General features: G+C 41.1%; 1 protein-coding gene across 1 annotated transcript in view; it reads left to right on the plus strand.

Moving 5' to 3' along the window:
* The window catches only part of CNTNAP2 (contactin associated protein 2), a 1,202,777-nt gene that overhangs the window by 1,096,422 nt on the left and 93,212 nt on the right, over positions 1 to 13,143 (plus strand). The window contains exons 17-18 of the mRNA XM_075493725.1: positions 8,185 to 8,403; positions 10,973 to 11,209. Coding sequence (XP_075349840.1) covers positions 8,185 to 8,403; positions 10,973 to 11,209 — 456 coding nt within the window. The remainder of the gene's footprint in view (positions 1 to 8,184; positions 8,404 to 10,972; positions 11,210 to 13,143) is intronic.

Below are 13,143 nucleotides of genomic sequence, written 5' to 3' on the forward strand. Positions count from 1 at the left end.
ATCAGTGGACAAGGGAAGAGCTACTGATGTCATCTGGACTTCTGTAAGGCCTTTGATATGGTCCTTCACAACATTCTTAATGCTAAATTGGAGAGATATGGGTTTCATGGACAGACTGTCAGATAGATAGGGAACTGGCTGGATGGCCATGTCCAAAGAGTTACAGTCAATGGTTCAATGTCCAAGTGGAAACCAGTAATGAGTGGTGTCCCTCAAGGGCCCATACCGGGACTACTACTATTTAATATCTTCATCAGTGGGATAGACAGTGGGACTGAGTACACCCTCAGCAAGTTTGCAGATGACACCAAGCTGAGTGGTGCAGTTGATAGCTTGAGGGAAGGGATGCCATCCAGAGGGACCTGGACAGGCTGGATGAGTCGGCCCATGTGAACCTCATGAAGTTCAACAAGGCCAGGTGCAAGGTGCTGCACCTGGGTCAGGGCAATCCCCAGTATCACTACAGACTGGGTGGTGAATGGATTGAGAGCAGCCCTGCAGAGGAGGACTTGGGGGTACTGGTGGACAAAAAATTGGACATGAGCTGGCAATGTGCACTTGTAGCCCAGAAAACCAATCGTATCCTGGGCTGCGTAAAAAGAAGTGTGGCCAGCAGGTCGAGGGAGGTGATTCTCCCCCTCTACTCCACTCTTTTGAGACCCCACCTGGAGCACTGCGTCCAGCTCTGGGGTCCCCAGCACAAGACAGACATGGACCTGTTGGAGTCGGTCTAGAGGAGGGCCACAGAAGTGATCACAGGGCTGGAACACCTTTTCTACAAAGAAAGGCTGATAGAGTTGGGGTTGTTCAGCCTGGAGAAGAGAAGGCTCCAGGGAGACCTTGTTGCTGCCTTTCAATATATAAAAGGGGTTTGTAAGGAAGTCGGACAAAGACTTCTTATGAACGCTTGTGACAGGAAAGGGGGCAAGGGGCAATGGTTTGAAACTGAAAGAGGGTAGATTTAGATTGGACATGAGGAAGAAATTCTTCACAATGAGGGTGGTAAGACACTGGACCAGGTTGCCCAGAGAAGTTGTTGATGCCCCATCATTGGAAGTGTTCAAGGTCAGTTTCGAGGGGCTCTGAGCAACCTGATCATGAAAGATGTCCCTGCCCATGGCAGGGGGGTTGGACTAGATGATCCCTTCCAATGAGGACTAGAAGGTCCCTTCCAACCCAAATCATGCTATGGTTCTGTGATTCTGTGGTTGTCTGATGGATTGTTTACTCCATACAGAATATAAGCTTGTTCCAAAGGTTCAGAAAGACCCTGAGACACTCACGTGTTACTGTATTATATTTGTGGATGGATTTATACCATGAGAAGTGGGTGTTGAATGATGTTAAATGAAAGTGATAGCTTTACTCAGCCTTCTTTCCTTCTTGACACTTAAAATGACTGCATAAGATCCAAGAAAGTGTAAAGTTGCATGATATTTTTGTTTGAGTTGTTAACCTACAGGCAAATGTAGAATGTGTCTAGTCTGTACAACGAACCCCTGTGTTAGAGAGATACCTGAGCGAATTCTAAGAAAGATAGCATGTCCACATAAATCAGCACACAGCTATGCTGGGTTTGATCCTAGGGGCAGTATAGCCTCTCATTAGAACTAATTACTCTTGGCACAGTATCGTGCTGATGCAGCTGTGCAGCTTCCAGAGCTAGTTCATTTGGCACTTAACTCGGGGATCACTGCAGTCTTGGGCATAGATGTGCACTGTCATTTGGTCAAATGAGTGAAGCTTTTGCTCATTAGTTCAAATGGCCATTTCATTTGGGAATTAGATAAATGATGAAATCTTCCAGATGCTCAGTCCAATTATTGTAAATATGGTCAGGATTTTTGACAACTACCTGATTATTAACAGACAGCCAAGCTATGCAGTAATTCCTGCATTGCAGTCAAGCAACTTGGATCAACAATTTCTCTCTGAGATGTTGTTTTGGTGGCGTTAGTTTTTAGGTGTGTCCCTTGAGAAGTGGCATCCTCAAAGCAGGTCCTGTGTTCCAATATGGCACTTCAGGGTAGCATCTGTAGCCCTTTCCACATATTTTCAGCAGCCAGGAACAACCTATCAATGCTGTTTCAATGTCAGCATTGGCATGGTGATCTCTCACCCCTGAGCAAATGAGGGCAGCAGGGCAGGTAATTTAGAGATGACTCTGTAAAGCTATCTTTAAACTCAGCTGAGTGTAAGTGGGAAAGGTGGACGAGATAGTTGCTTTCAAATCCTGGAAAGCCCTCTTTTCTATCCAGAGTCTACTAAAGTCAATGGGAAGGATTCCGGTGACTACAGTTATGAGACCTGATCTTGACCCTGGTCATGGATTCCATATAAAGATACATAAACCACTAGCTCTAGATACGTTTAACATCTCTGTCTGTTGATTAAGTTTTCATTAATTTTCAATTATTTCACTGAATTCTGTCTACTTGTTTAGTCAGTGAGCCCTTTGTCAGAGGTGTATTTACAAACAAACTGTCCAAGAAGTTTGGCAGATGTAGCCCTTACAGAGATAGAATATTTTCAAGCTGTTGTTTTCACGGAACAAGCAAGCAAAGTGGAGGGGGGAAATATCTGTCTGGCAGGTTTTAGTCTACAGTTTATAGCTTATTGTTGTATCCTGTTTTACAGCCAAGCAAGTGAGCTCTGATTCTAGCCATAACAAGGCATTTATGTTCTAAGAATGGGATTTCAAAAGGATCCTAAAGAAGTTAGATACTATAGCCTTTGATGTAAGTCAACTAAAACATCAGTGAGTCCCATTGAAGGGTATAAAAATCCATCAGGGGAGGTAAAAGAAACAAAGCACATGGGAGAAGATGAAAGTATGTGTTTCAGAGAAAGGATAATGGGAGAGAAGGAGAGAAATAGAGAGACAGGCATACAAAACTGACTATGAGGAGGGTTATAATCCCTCCTCCTTTTTTTTCACAGCTGATGTGTCTTGAGAACCTCCACCTACTGATTAGCATCTTGTGAGCACCCACCTGTCTGTCAGTGTCTCTTCCTCTGCTGGCAGCCTCATTATAGCTAGAGATTTATCAACAATTTATCAACAAGGATCATGCTGGATTTTCCTACTTTGATACTTGTTGATAAACTGCAATTTATCAACAAGGAGCAAACTAGGAAAATAGAAAAAAAGGAGACTTGAAACACAAGGAGTTCTAGAAGAATGGGACACCTAGCTGTTCATAGATCTTGAATGCCAGAAAAGTCTATCAGCTCATTTAGCCTGACCTTCTGCATAGCAAAGGACATACAAGTACATGCTACTTCCCGTGCGGTTGAGCCTCAGAATCTGTGTTTAACTAAAGCATATCTACCAGAAAGCCTTGAAAGGAAGGACCCAAGGAATGCAGAATCCCACAGACAATGCAGTCATAGAATCACAGAATCATAGCATACCAGGTTGGAAGGGACCTCAAGGATCATCTGGTCCAACCTTTCTTGGCAAAAGCCCAGTCTAGACAAGATGGCCCAGCACCCTGTCCAGCCAAATCTTAAAAGTGTCCAGTGTTGGGGAATCCACCACTTCCCTGGGGAGGTTATTCCAATGGCTGATTGTTCTCATTGTGAAAAATTTTCCTCTTGTGTCCAATCAGAATGCCCCCAGGTGTAACTTGTACCCATTACCCCTCGTCTTTTCCAGGTGACTCCTTGTAAAAAAGGAGTCTCCGTCTTCTTTGTAGCCACCCTTTAAATACTGGAACATGGTGATAAGGTCTCCCCTAAGCCTTCTTTTCTCAAGGCTGAACAAACTCAGTTCTCTCAGCCTTTCCTCATATGGCAGGCTTCCCCGTCCTTTGATCATCTTTGTGGCCCTTCTCTGGACCCTCTCCTGCCTGTCCACATCTTTTTTGTATAGTGGGGACCAAAACTGAACACAGTATTCCAGGTGTGGGCTGGCAAGCGCTGAGTAGAGTGGGATAATGACTTCATTATCTCTGCTGGTAATACCCTTGTTGATGCAACCCAGGGTCCTGTTGGCTTTCTTTGCCGCAGCAGCACACTCTTCACTCGTATTGAGCTTGTTGTCCACCAGGACCCCTGGGTCCCTTTCCACAGACCTGCTCCCCAGCTGGGTAGATCCCAGCCTGTGCTGTACTCCTGGATTATGCTTTCCCAGGTGCAAGACCTTACATTTGTCTTTGTTGAACTTCATAAGGTTCTTGTTAGCCCACTCTTCCAGCTTATCCAGGTCTTCCTGCAGGGTGGGTTAGTCATGTCCCTTCCTTTTTACGGGCAAATGCCTCATAGATTTAAGTTGAGGAAGTGGTGGGATCTGAATAGAGCTAAAAAACAAGAACACAGAACAAAGAGTGAGAAGAGCATTTTGTTTGCCAAAGTTGCACTTCTATGTTCTGAACAGATGGCTGACAATGACCTGAGACCTTAGAAAATTGAATCGATGAAAGAAACGTGTTCAGATTTAATTACATGTAATTGCACAAGGCACAGAAAGGGTAAAACTAAGCCCCAAGGCTCAGTTAATTGAGTGAATATATGTGGCAGGAGCACAGAAAAAATTCACCCTTGTTCAATTTTATGAAGTTTCCATCACAAAATCGTGTACTGACTGAATAAACGAAAACCCACATTTATTTTCTTTTTTTATTTCATAATTAAGCAATTTCAGACATTTGTTCAATGTCTGATCCTCATTTTCATTTCTTAGAACAACTGGCTTGAGTTTTATGGTGTTTGGTAGAATAGAAAATAAAATGATCATTAGGAAAACTCTCTTCATGAGCTACAAAGTGACTGACCAGTAGAAATCTCTGGGACCTGTACAGCTCTTTTTCTACATGGTTCTGAAAAAATCCTTCTCTGGTTCTGTTGGTCACTGTGAATAAATAGTGACGTGCACACATATGTTAGATACCTTGTAATCATCCCCTTCAAAAGTTTGACAGAATAATACCACTGTCATGTCAACCAAGGATGTATTCAAGTCAAAGATGCCCCATCGTGCAAGGGTTGTACGTGTAGACATAAAGAGATTGAAAAGTAAACCATACTTAGGAAAAAAAAAACCCTAAATAATTGATACTCTTCTACATAACTAGTTACGCTGAATTTCTGAACAAATTTGATGTTGTATTGCTGGAGTTAACTTTCTGCACAGCAGCCCATATGGTGCTGTGTTTTGGATTTGTGCCTGAAACAGTGTTGATACCACACCACTGTTTTGGCAATTGCTGAGCAGTGCTTGCACAGCATCAAAGCTTTCTCTCTTTCCCACTTCTCCCCCAGTCAGTAGGCTGAGGGTAGAAAAGAAGTTGGAAAGGGACACAGCCAGGACAGTTGACCACTGGCCAAAGGGATACTCCATACCATACAACACCATGGTCAACAGTAAAGCTGGGGTGGAGGAAAAAGAAGGAGCGGGGGCAGCGCTGTGTGCTCAAAGCCCCACCCAACCTGACCTTGAACACTTCATTCCCTGCCTTGAGATTCAGGGGCTGAAGAGGTGTGGGAAGAGCAATTGCCAGTGAAAACTGAGACAAAAAAGTTGTTGAGTACCTCAGCCTTCTCCATGTCAGTTGTCACCAGATCCCCTGTCTCATCTATTGGGGGGTACAGTTTCTTTTGTTTTCCTTTTCTGACTAACACGCCTGTTGTCAGATGTTCATCCATTTCCACTAAAGTACCAGTACTAATCATTTTACCTAGGGATGACCCTGGTTGGAGAATATACTGATCTGTAGACTCCAAAATTAATTCCAGTGGAAACTGAGAATGAAGAGTCAGAACCAGCAACATAACTCGCATGTGAGAAATGTTGTCGTGCAGCCTCTGCCCATCTGCAAAGCTCTTCTCATTCATATACTTCATGTTTTTTCAGTCCATCAGTCTAGCAAATAAGTTTCCTCCCCTTTGGTTTATGAGAGTAATGCTTTTAGGATGCTTGGGGATGGATCAGCACAGTCCATAGATGCTGTACTGCCTTCTCTAACTTTCAGCATGTCAGCAGGCACATGCAGTGAAAATGGCCTTTGATGAGAAGACTTTTCTGGAATGCTTTTCCTTCCCTAACTATAAGATTAAATATAAAAATATAATATGAATTTATACAAATGGTACTCTTCTATGTCAGAGTGAATAATTTTCTCCAATAAGTACAAATTTCATTATAAGTCTTTCAGGCTGTGATACAGATTTCAATTTAAAGCCATGCATAAATCTAGACTATGCAGGCACAGAACTTCTACTTGAAATATCTTTATTTGTCAATTCTCTACACTTTCTCTTTCTCTTTTAAAGGAAGAATAATCTTCCTTTAAAAACTTAGAGATGCTTCCATCCAGAAGACCAAGAGCTTGCAAACAAAGAAGCATTCTTGCAGAGGTTTTCAAAATCCTGGATGGGGTTGTAGTCAAGGTACCCACGAGCAATATCAACACTGCCATCAGTTGCCGCAGAATAAGCTGAAAAGTCTTGTAAGGGGTTCTCATTTTACAGCCTTGTAGACAGACGGCTTTTGGGAAGCAATTCAAGCCTGACAATGAAGAGATCCAAGACGGTTCTTCAAAGCAAAAAGTAAAGGAAAATTACACACACATCCTTGAAAACAGACTTGAACACAACATACAACTTAAGTACTGGAGAGATTTTACTCTAATTCCTAATTTGCCTGAGTTTATTGGCAGAACTGCTGAAGTTATAAGACATAATAACATTAGAATGAAACATCATTATTTCTTTAATGGCAAGCTTTGGTTCATACAGATTTTCTGTCTTGTAAAGTGCAAAAGGCCAAACAGACTAAATTCATGGCTTATGAAAGGCAGTTCATTCAAGAAATGAAATTATTTTATTCAGCAGAGAACAGAGAGTACAACAGCAATAAAATATGCTTTTAATTTTTTTTTTAGGAATAGCCAATTTTGCAGAAAAAAATCAAAGGTGTCAATTGTATAATAAATTTGGGTTGAAAGAACATTCTCTGTAAAAAGTTTATTCCTATCCTTCCAGTTTTCATAAAAATGCATTTAATTCAGTCTGACATAACCTTGTGAAAATCTGTTAGGTCATGTACAATAATATTTCCCACTATTTATCAGCGTTGTTAGTGATAATGATCATGGAGTGGTGCTTTTACCACAATTTAATAGCCTTGCTGAGTAAGATTTTTATAAGACTGTTTTATTAATTCAACCAAACAAGAAACCACAGCTGTACTGGAACACTGAGACCATAATTGGGCACCCAAGATTTTTCAGAAGAATTAAAAGGACACTTCAACTTTTTTATTCTATACGTAAGAAAAACAAATTAAATGGACCTCTTGGCTGTCTTTACTTCTGTCTGGTATCCTCCTTTGTGAATGCTATCATTGATAATCCATTTTCTGGTAACCCTTTCATCTGATGTTTTCCCACCGTAATATAATTTACAACCCCAAATTATATAAACTAAACATCAGTAGGAAAGTAAAAATTACATTTCTTCATTCCAAAATCATCTATATATTATTAATCACACTCCCTGTTTAATAGTAAGTATCAATTATATAGTTTGCCAAGGATGACCTGGAGGAATGTCTAGTAGAGCCTAATGGACATTTGTAAAATTTCTAAACGTGTTTTGAATCATCCACTATAAATAGAGCACACTAGTGCTTGCTAAGAATCCATTTCTTTTTCAGCCATAAAATCTCTCATAGGTCATTATCACTGCATTATTAGTTCGTTGTAAAACTTAATTGCCCCTCAAAAGAAAAAAAATGTAGACTTCTCCTGCACCACTTTTTTTATCAAAATGCATATTTCCCTAAAGAAACCTATGGAAACTGGAAAGCTGCAGAAATCAAAAATTAATGTCATTGTTTCAGGGTCTGTTGATGTTTTTTTCTAAAAGCTGGTGAACAGGCTTTTCCAATATTATTGAAATTATTAGTGGAAATAAAAAGTCCTCTTCAAGGATATAATTTATTCTGGTTAAATTTTACAAGCCAAACTGATGTGTTTTCCATCACATGCTATAGAAACTTTTTACAATGGCTTCCTTGGAGATACTTTAACTCCTACTCAAGTTAGAACTGAACGTGCTTATAAATTCTGAAAGGTGGCCGAGCAGTGTGTATTTCTAGTAAATATGACTCATTTCTCTTTAGGAAGTATAAATGAATTTGTTTACAAGGTAAGATGGGTTCCCTTTTGCTTGGTCTTTCAGCTGCTACGGAGGTTTCCTTTTCATTTGATGTTGGCAATGGGCCTGTGGAAATCATTGTTAGATCTCCCAACCAGCTCAATGATGACCAGTGGCATCGGGTCAATGCCGAGAGGAATGTCAAACAGGCCAGCCTGCAGGTAGACCAGTTACCCCTGGAGGTCCGGAAGGCACCAACAGAAGGACACACGCGACTGGAATTGTACAGCCAGCTCTATGTTGGTAAGATGCAGAGTGGGTAACTGGGCTTTCCTGTCACATTCTGAACACTTTGCCTTGTGTCTTGCCAGCAGCAGTTAGTTTAATGTGGGAAGTTGTGCTCCTGAAGCACTTGCATGACAGCGCGGGGGGGGGATAAAAAAAAAGAAGAAAAGACAAGCATGTCCATAATTCCAGAAATAAGAAGACCAACTAAGAGAAAAATATTCTGTACTGGCAACTTGTCATTTTTATCTTTCCCCACCTGCAGCTCCTGGCTGAAAGTGCCTCTAGCAGGCAGTAGTGCCAAACTCCTTTTTTTGCCAAGTGCCTCTCACGCACACACACTTATTCACCAGAGAAGTGAAAAATTCTGCATAGGTCTTGCCAGGGCTGCATGTGCCTGCAGTGTCCATCCTAGCCTCGGCAGCACTTTCAGCCTCTTCAGGTTTGATCATTGCCCGCGCTTTTGTGTTCACGGCTCTCGCTGCAGTCTTTTCCCTTTAGTCCTGTGGGCTGTTTGCCCATTTGATGTAGGAAGGCATCACACAGTGTTACACAAATGCATTCCCTGGAACCAAGTTAGTCCAGCTGCTTTCTGGAGCTGCTGGTCTCCGCGACATTTTGGGCAGGCTATTCCAGCAGCACTTGTATTTCTCTGACTGTTAGCCCCGGGGCTGTGAAGTGCAGACATGCCAAGTGCCATTAGCTGGATTCAGAACTGCATGACATGTTGAGCAAAGAAGCACTTTCCTACCTCTCCAGATAACTGTTAACAGGAGAAGAGAGAAGGGGGAAGGAAAAAAAGACATTATCTCATTTTTTTCCCACGTTAGTCAGGGTTCAAACAGCAGAAATGAATTAAAATGTTTAAAGCCATCACTGCCTTAGTAAACAGCACAGTGTCACTGCAAACTGTGTATAATGTGTCACCAGATGTGCAGTCGTTATTTACAAACTCAGATTCTCCTTTACTGCTGACTGTGATCCCAATAAAAGGCAGTTTAAAAATAAGCTGAAGTGTGAAGTTTGTTTAAAAGAGGGAGCCTTAACCTTTTAAAAGAAATACCGAGCCTTTTGCTGAAAACAGGAAGAGCTGGACTTTTTTTCCAGCCTGAGTTCTTGGAGAATTGTTAATAACGGTGATTTTTACTGGTAGTTTTGAATTAACTGTAACACCAGCAATGTTTTGAAATACCGAGTACCTTTATTGCCACAAACTGAATGTCCAGATCTGGACCAGATTTTCTTTCTTTCTGAATCATATCCATTTCATATAACTTGGTGATTGGAGCACACATCTCGAAGAACAAATTTAAATCCTTACCCAGAGTCAGACCGAGAATCGATTTGAGTTGGAGTGTCCCAAATGAACACCGTGAACATCGGGGCCTGGAGAGTAATACTGAACAAGAATTGTTTCGATGCCTCCTGTTCCACTTTCTGTAGAATAAATGTCTATTCCTTGGGCCAGCGAGAGAGCCTGAGGGATGATGACTTCATGTCCTAGGGGCTAGGACAGTCACCAGGAGGGGAAAGAAGGCAATTAGATGTATTGGGGGTCTTTTCGTCACTGCAGTGTATATGAGTTTACATAGAGTGGAACGACACCAGAATGTCCTCTGCCCTATGCACTCGGCAGAGGCTGAGCATTGCCTCCTCTTACTCCAAATCATCCAGTTACCAGCAGTTGATTTGAAGCAGCCCTCTCTCTTTGGTTTGTATTTAGTCCTCTTCCCCACTCAGGTAAATATCAGCCGCTGTGCTCTGTGGTGATGAGCGTTCAGATCTCCTCAGGGACTCTTCAGCACCTGCGATGCTGCAGTAATCAGAGAGATAAGAGGATGAGGAGAAAGGATGACAGCCACTCATTGTTATTTGCTTGCATTTTTTAGGTTTTTTGTTTCTATTCCAGCCCCAGATGAGACTTTCCTAGCTGAAATCACATTTTTCAGCAAGTGTTTAGGAGGGGGGAAAAAGGAACAGTTCTTCCTGACTGCTAAGAAAAGCCATCTCAACCCAGATTTTCAAATGTAGCTCTTCAGTGTTACATCCTTCACCCTATACTCGGGCAACTAAGCAATATACCCGATGTACTTGGAAATTAACTTCTATATTTCCTATTGCAACTGAGAGTGGGGATTTAAATCTTTTCCTTCTTGGAAAAAAGGATCCCCATCGTGGCTTTGAAAAATGTAACACTGCATAATATATTACGGCATTATGGTTAGCATCTATCATCACTAATCATGTGGAGAGTAAGGCTATACCTTAGCAGTCGAGCCAAGCCCATTTCTTCCACTGTTATCTGTAAAAATCTTGAAGTTGAAATGAAGTCTTACAGTGGAGGGCTAGAATCTCTAATGTCTAGTCAGTGTAAAGCAAACACACCTACTATTTATGCTTACTTATGGTATGGTACCAAAGGTGAGGTTTCATTGATTTCATTGTCATTAGAACAAGGCAAGTCCTTACCTTTACAAAGAAGTTACTTATTTCCAGCTGGTGTCACAAGCTTAGCAGGGTATTTCATGTAAAGCAACAACAATAAAATCTGCTCAGTGTTGTCTCACAGTTTTACCTTCCCTCTTAGGTGCTGCAGGAGGCCAGCGAGGCTTCCTAGGTTGCATTCGTTCATTAAGGATGAATGGGGTGACGCTGGACCTGGAAGAGAGAGCGAAAGTCACGCCAGGGGTGAAGCCTGGCTGCTCTGGCCATTGCACAAGCTATGGGATGTACTGCGCCAACGGCGGTAAATGTGTTGAGAAGTACAACGGCTACTCCTGTGACTGCTCCAAAACTGCCTATGATGGACCATTCTGCATTAAAGGTAAATGCTTTAGTGCAGGAGGCAGAGTATGGGAGAACTATCTGCCTGAGAAAAACCACAATAGAATCAATGCTTCAGCTTTTATTAATTAAACAAGTAAATCCTGTTTAATACTTCTTACAAGCAAGTCAAATTATACACCCAGGATTTAAATGTGATGATTTAAAACCACATCTCTTGTTAGTACTAATATATGTTACCTATTTAAATCAAATAAAACAACAAGAAAATGCATCAGGAATGCCTGTAGTCATAGCAGGTCTGGCAGACTGTATTCCATAGTCTTGAGCTGTTGAACAATAAATTCCTACTAGCACAATGTCATGGTTACTTCTTTAGAAAAAACATGGATTTAAACAAAAGCTACCTAGTCTCATTCAGAAACATAGTTGGAAATACATGGGTGTGAGCTTTGGGTTGAATATCTTATAAATTGGGAGGCCGAGACTTCAGTAGCTCAGACCGTGTTAGAGATTGAACTTGCTAGGGTAAGGGAAGGTACAGAGCTCCCACATCTGTGTCAGTCCTTTGGAAATGCCTAAAGTATGTTCTGAATTTTCAAAATCAATGATCGGAAGAGACCAATTTACTATGGACACACATGCCTGCATAGGAAAGAAAGACAAGGAGTGAGGGAAAGAGGGATCTTACATATAAAAAAAAAGTGAAAATGAAGATGCTAATTTATTTCCACATGTTTTTTCTTATTTTGACCAGAAATGATTGTGACAAGGTACGTAGTAACGGGAATATAATTTTCCAAATGTTTGCACAGTTCGCAGGCTTTGTGGCCATTCATTTTTTTCCCTTACATTTCATAGGATATTCTCATTATATTCTTGAAATATTCTTCTCAACACCTCTAAAGGTTCTGTCGCATTTACCTGAGGTGCTAATATCTCTCAGCAATCTCTCTTTTACTGTGCTTTTATTGGTACACAAAATCATCCAGTCTGTTGCTTTTCCTAATCATTTTAAAAGCTTTCTCAAAAGTTACTAATCCTACAGTTTCAACTAAAAAATGTGAAGGCTCTTCTCATCAGTATCTGTGATGTTAAAGAAACTTCTAACCTCATAAACTGCTCTTCTGCTTTTACGTTACCCACTGTACCAGGAATCCTGCAGGCAGGCTGGGTCACCAGTCACCAAATTCCCTTCATGAAGCTGTCTTGGCAGTAGGGGAAAGCTGCTGTCCTTTGACACTCTGGTTTCCAACTCCTTCTTAAATTCTCTTTTTTTTCCAAGTCACACTTTGAGGATTACTTTGCAAATATCCATACCCTGCTCCCTTCCAGCCACACTTAGAGGAAACCAAGTTTATAATAGAAAGAGGCAGTCTTTTTACCTGGTGATGGGTTACAAACTGCATTTTCTCCTCACATACTTCAGCCACTTTCATTTATATCCATATGTATCCACCTTCATTTCATTTTATCATAACAGAGCTTTGTCCATTGCTGATGTTGCTCTCACATTGGAGCGTCCTCTTCTAAAAGCTAAGGGATTGTTTTCACATCACCAGATATTCTGATGAATCTCTAGCATGATTATTTTATAAATTCCAAAAACTATGACGTATTTCTAGTGCAGAAGTGAAGCAGCTGCTGCTCTAGGTAATGGCTTCCACTGTGCTTGCATGCAGGAATTTCATCAGGTTTCACTATGCTGGGTTGCTTCAAAGACAAATTATAAAACATGTCCATCACATTCAGGACTGTACATACAGTAACTCCTGAGAATGTGATTACAGTGATTTCAGTTAATTTAGCAAATGGTTTGTCTGAGTTGAAGAAAGGTAATGCATAGTTAGTATTTGTGTTCGCTAGCACAGTTCTGTTAGAGGAAACCCATTCAGGCTGGAACTGGGTCAGTCTCTTACAGATCACATGTGTTGACTCAAAAATAAAAAGGAAAAAAAAAAAAAAGAAAATAAT

This window comes from Mycteria americana, chromosome 2, assembly GCF_035582795.1.
Source record: "Mycteria americana isolate JAX WOST 10 ecotype Jacksonville Zoo and Gardens chromosome 2, USCA_MyAme_1.0, whole genome shotgun sequence".
Taxonomy (NCBI): domain Eukaryota; kingdom Metazoa; phylum Chordata; class Aves; order Ciconiiformes; family Ciconiidae; genus Mycteria; species Mycteria americana.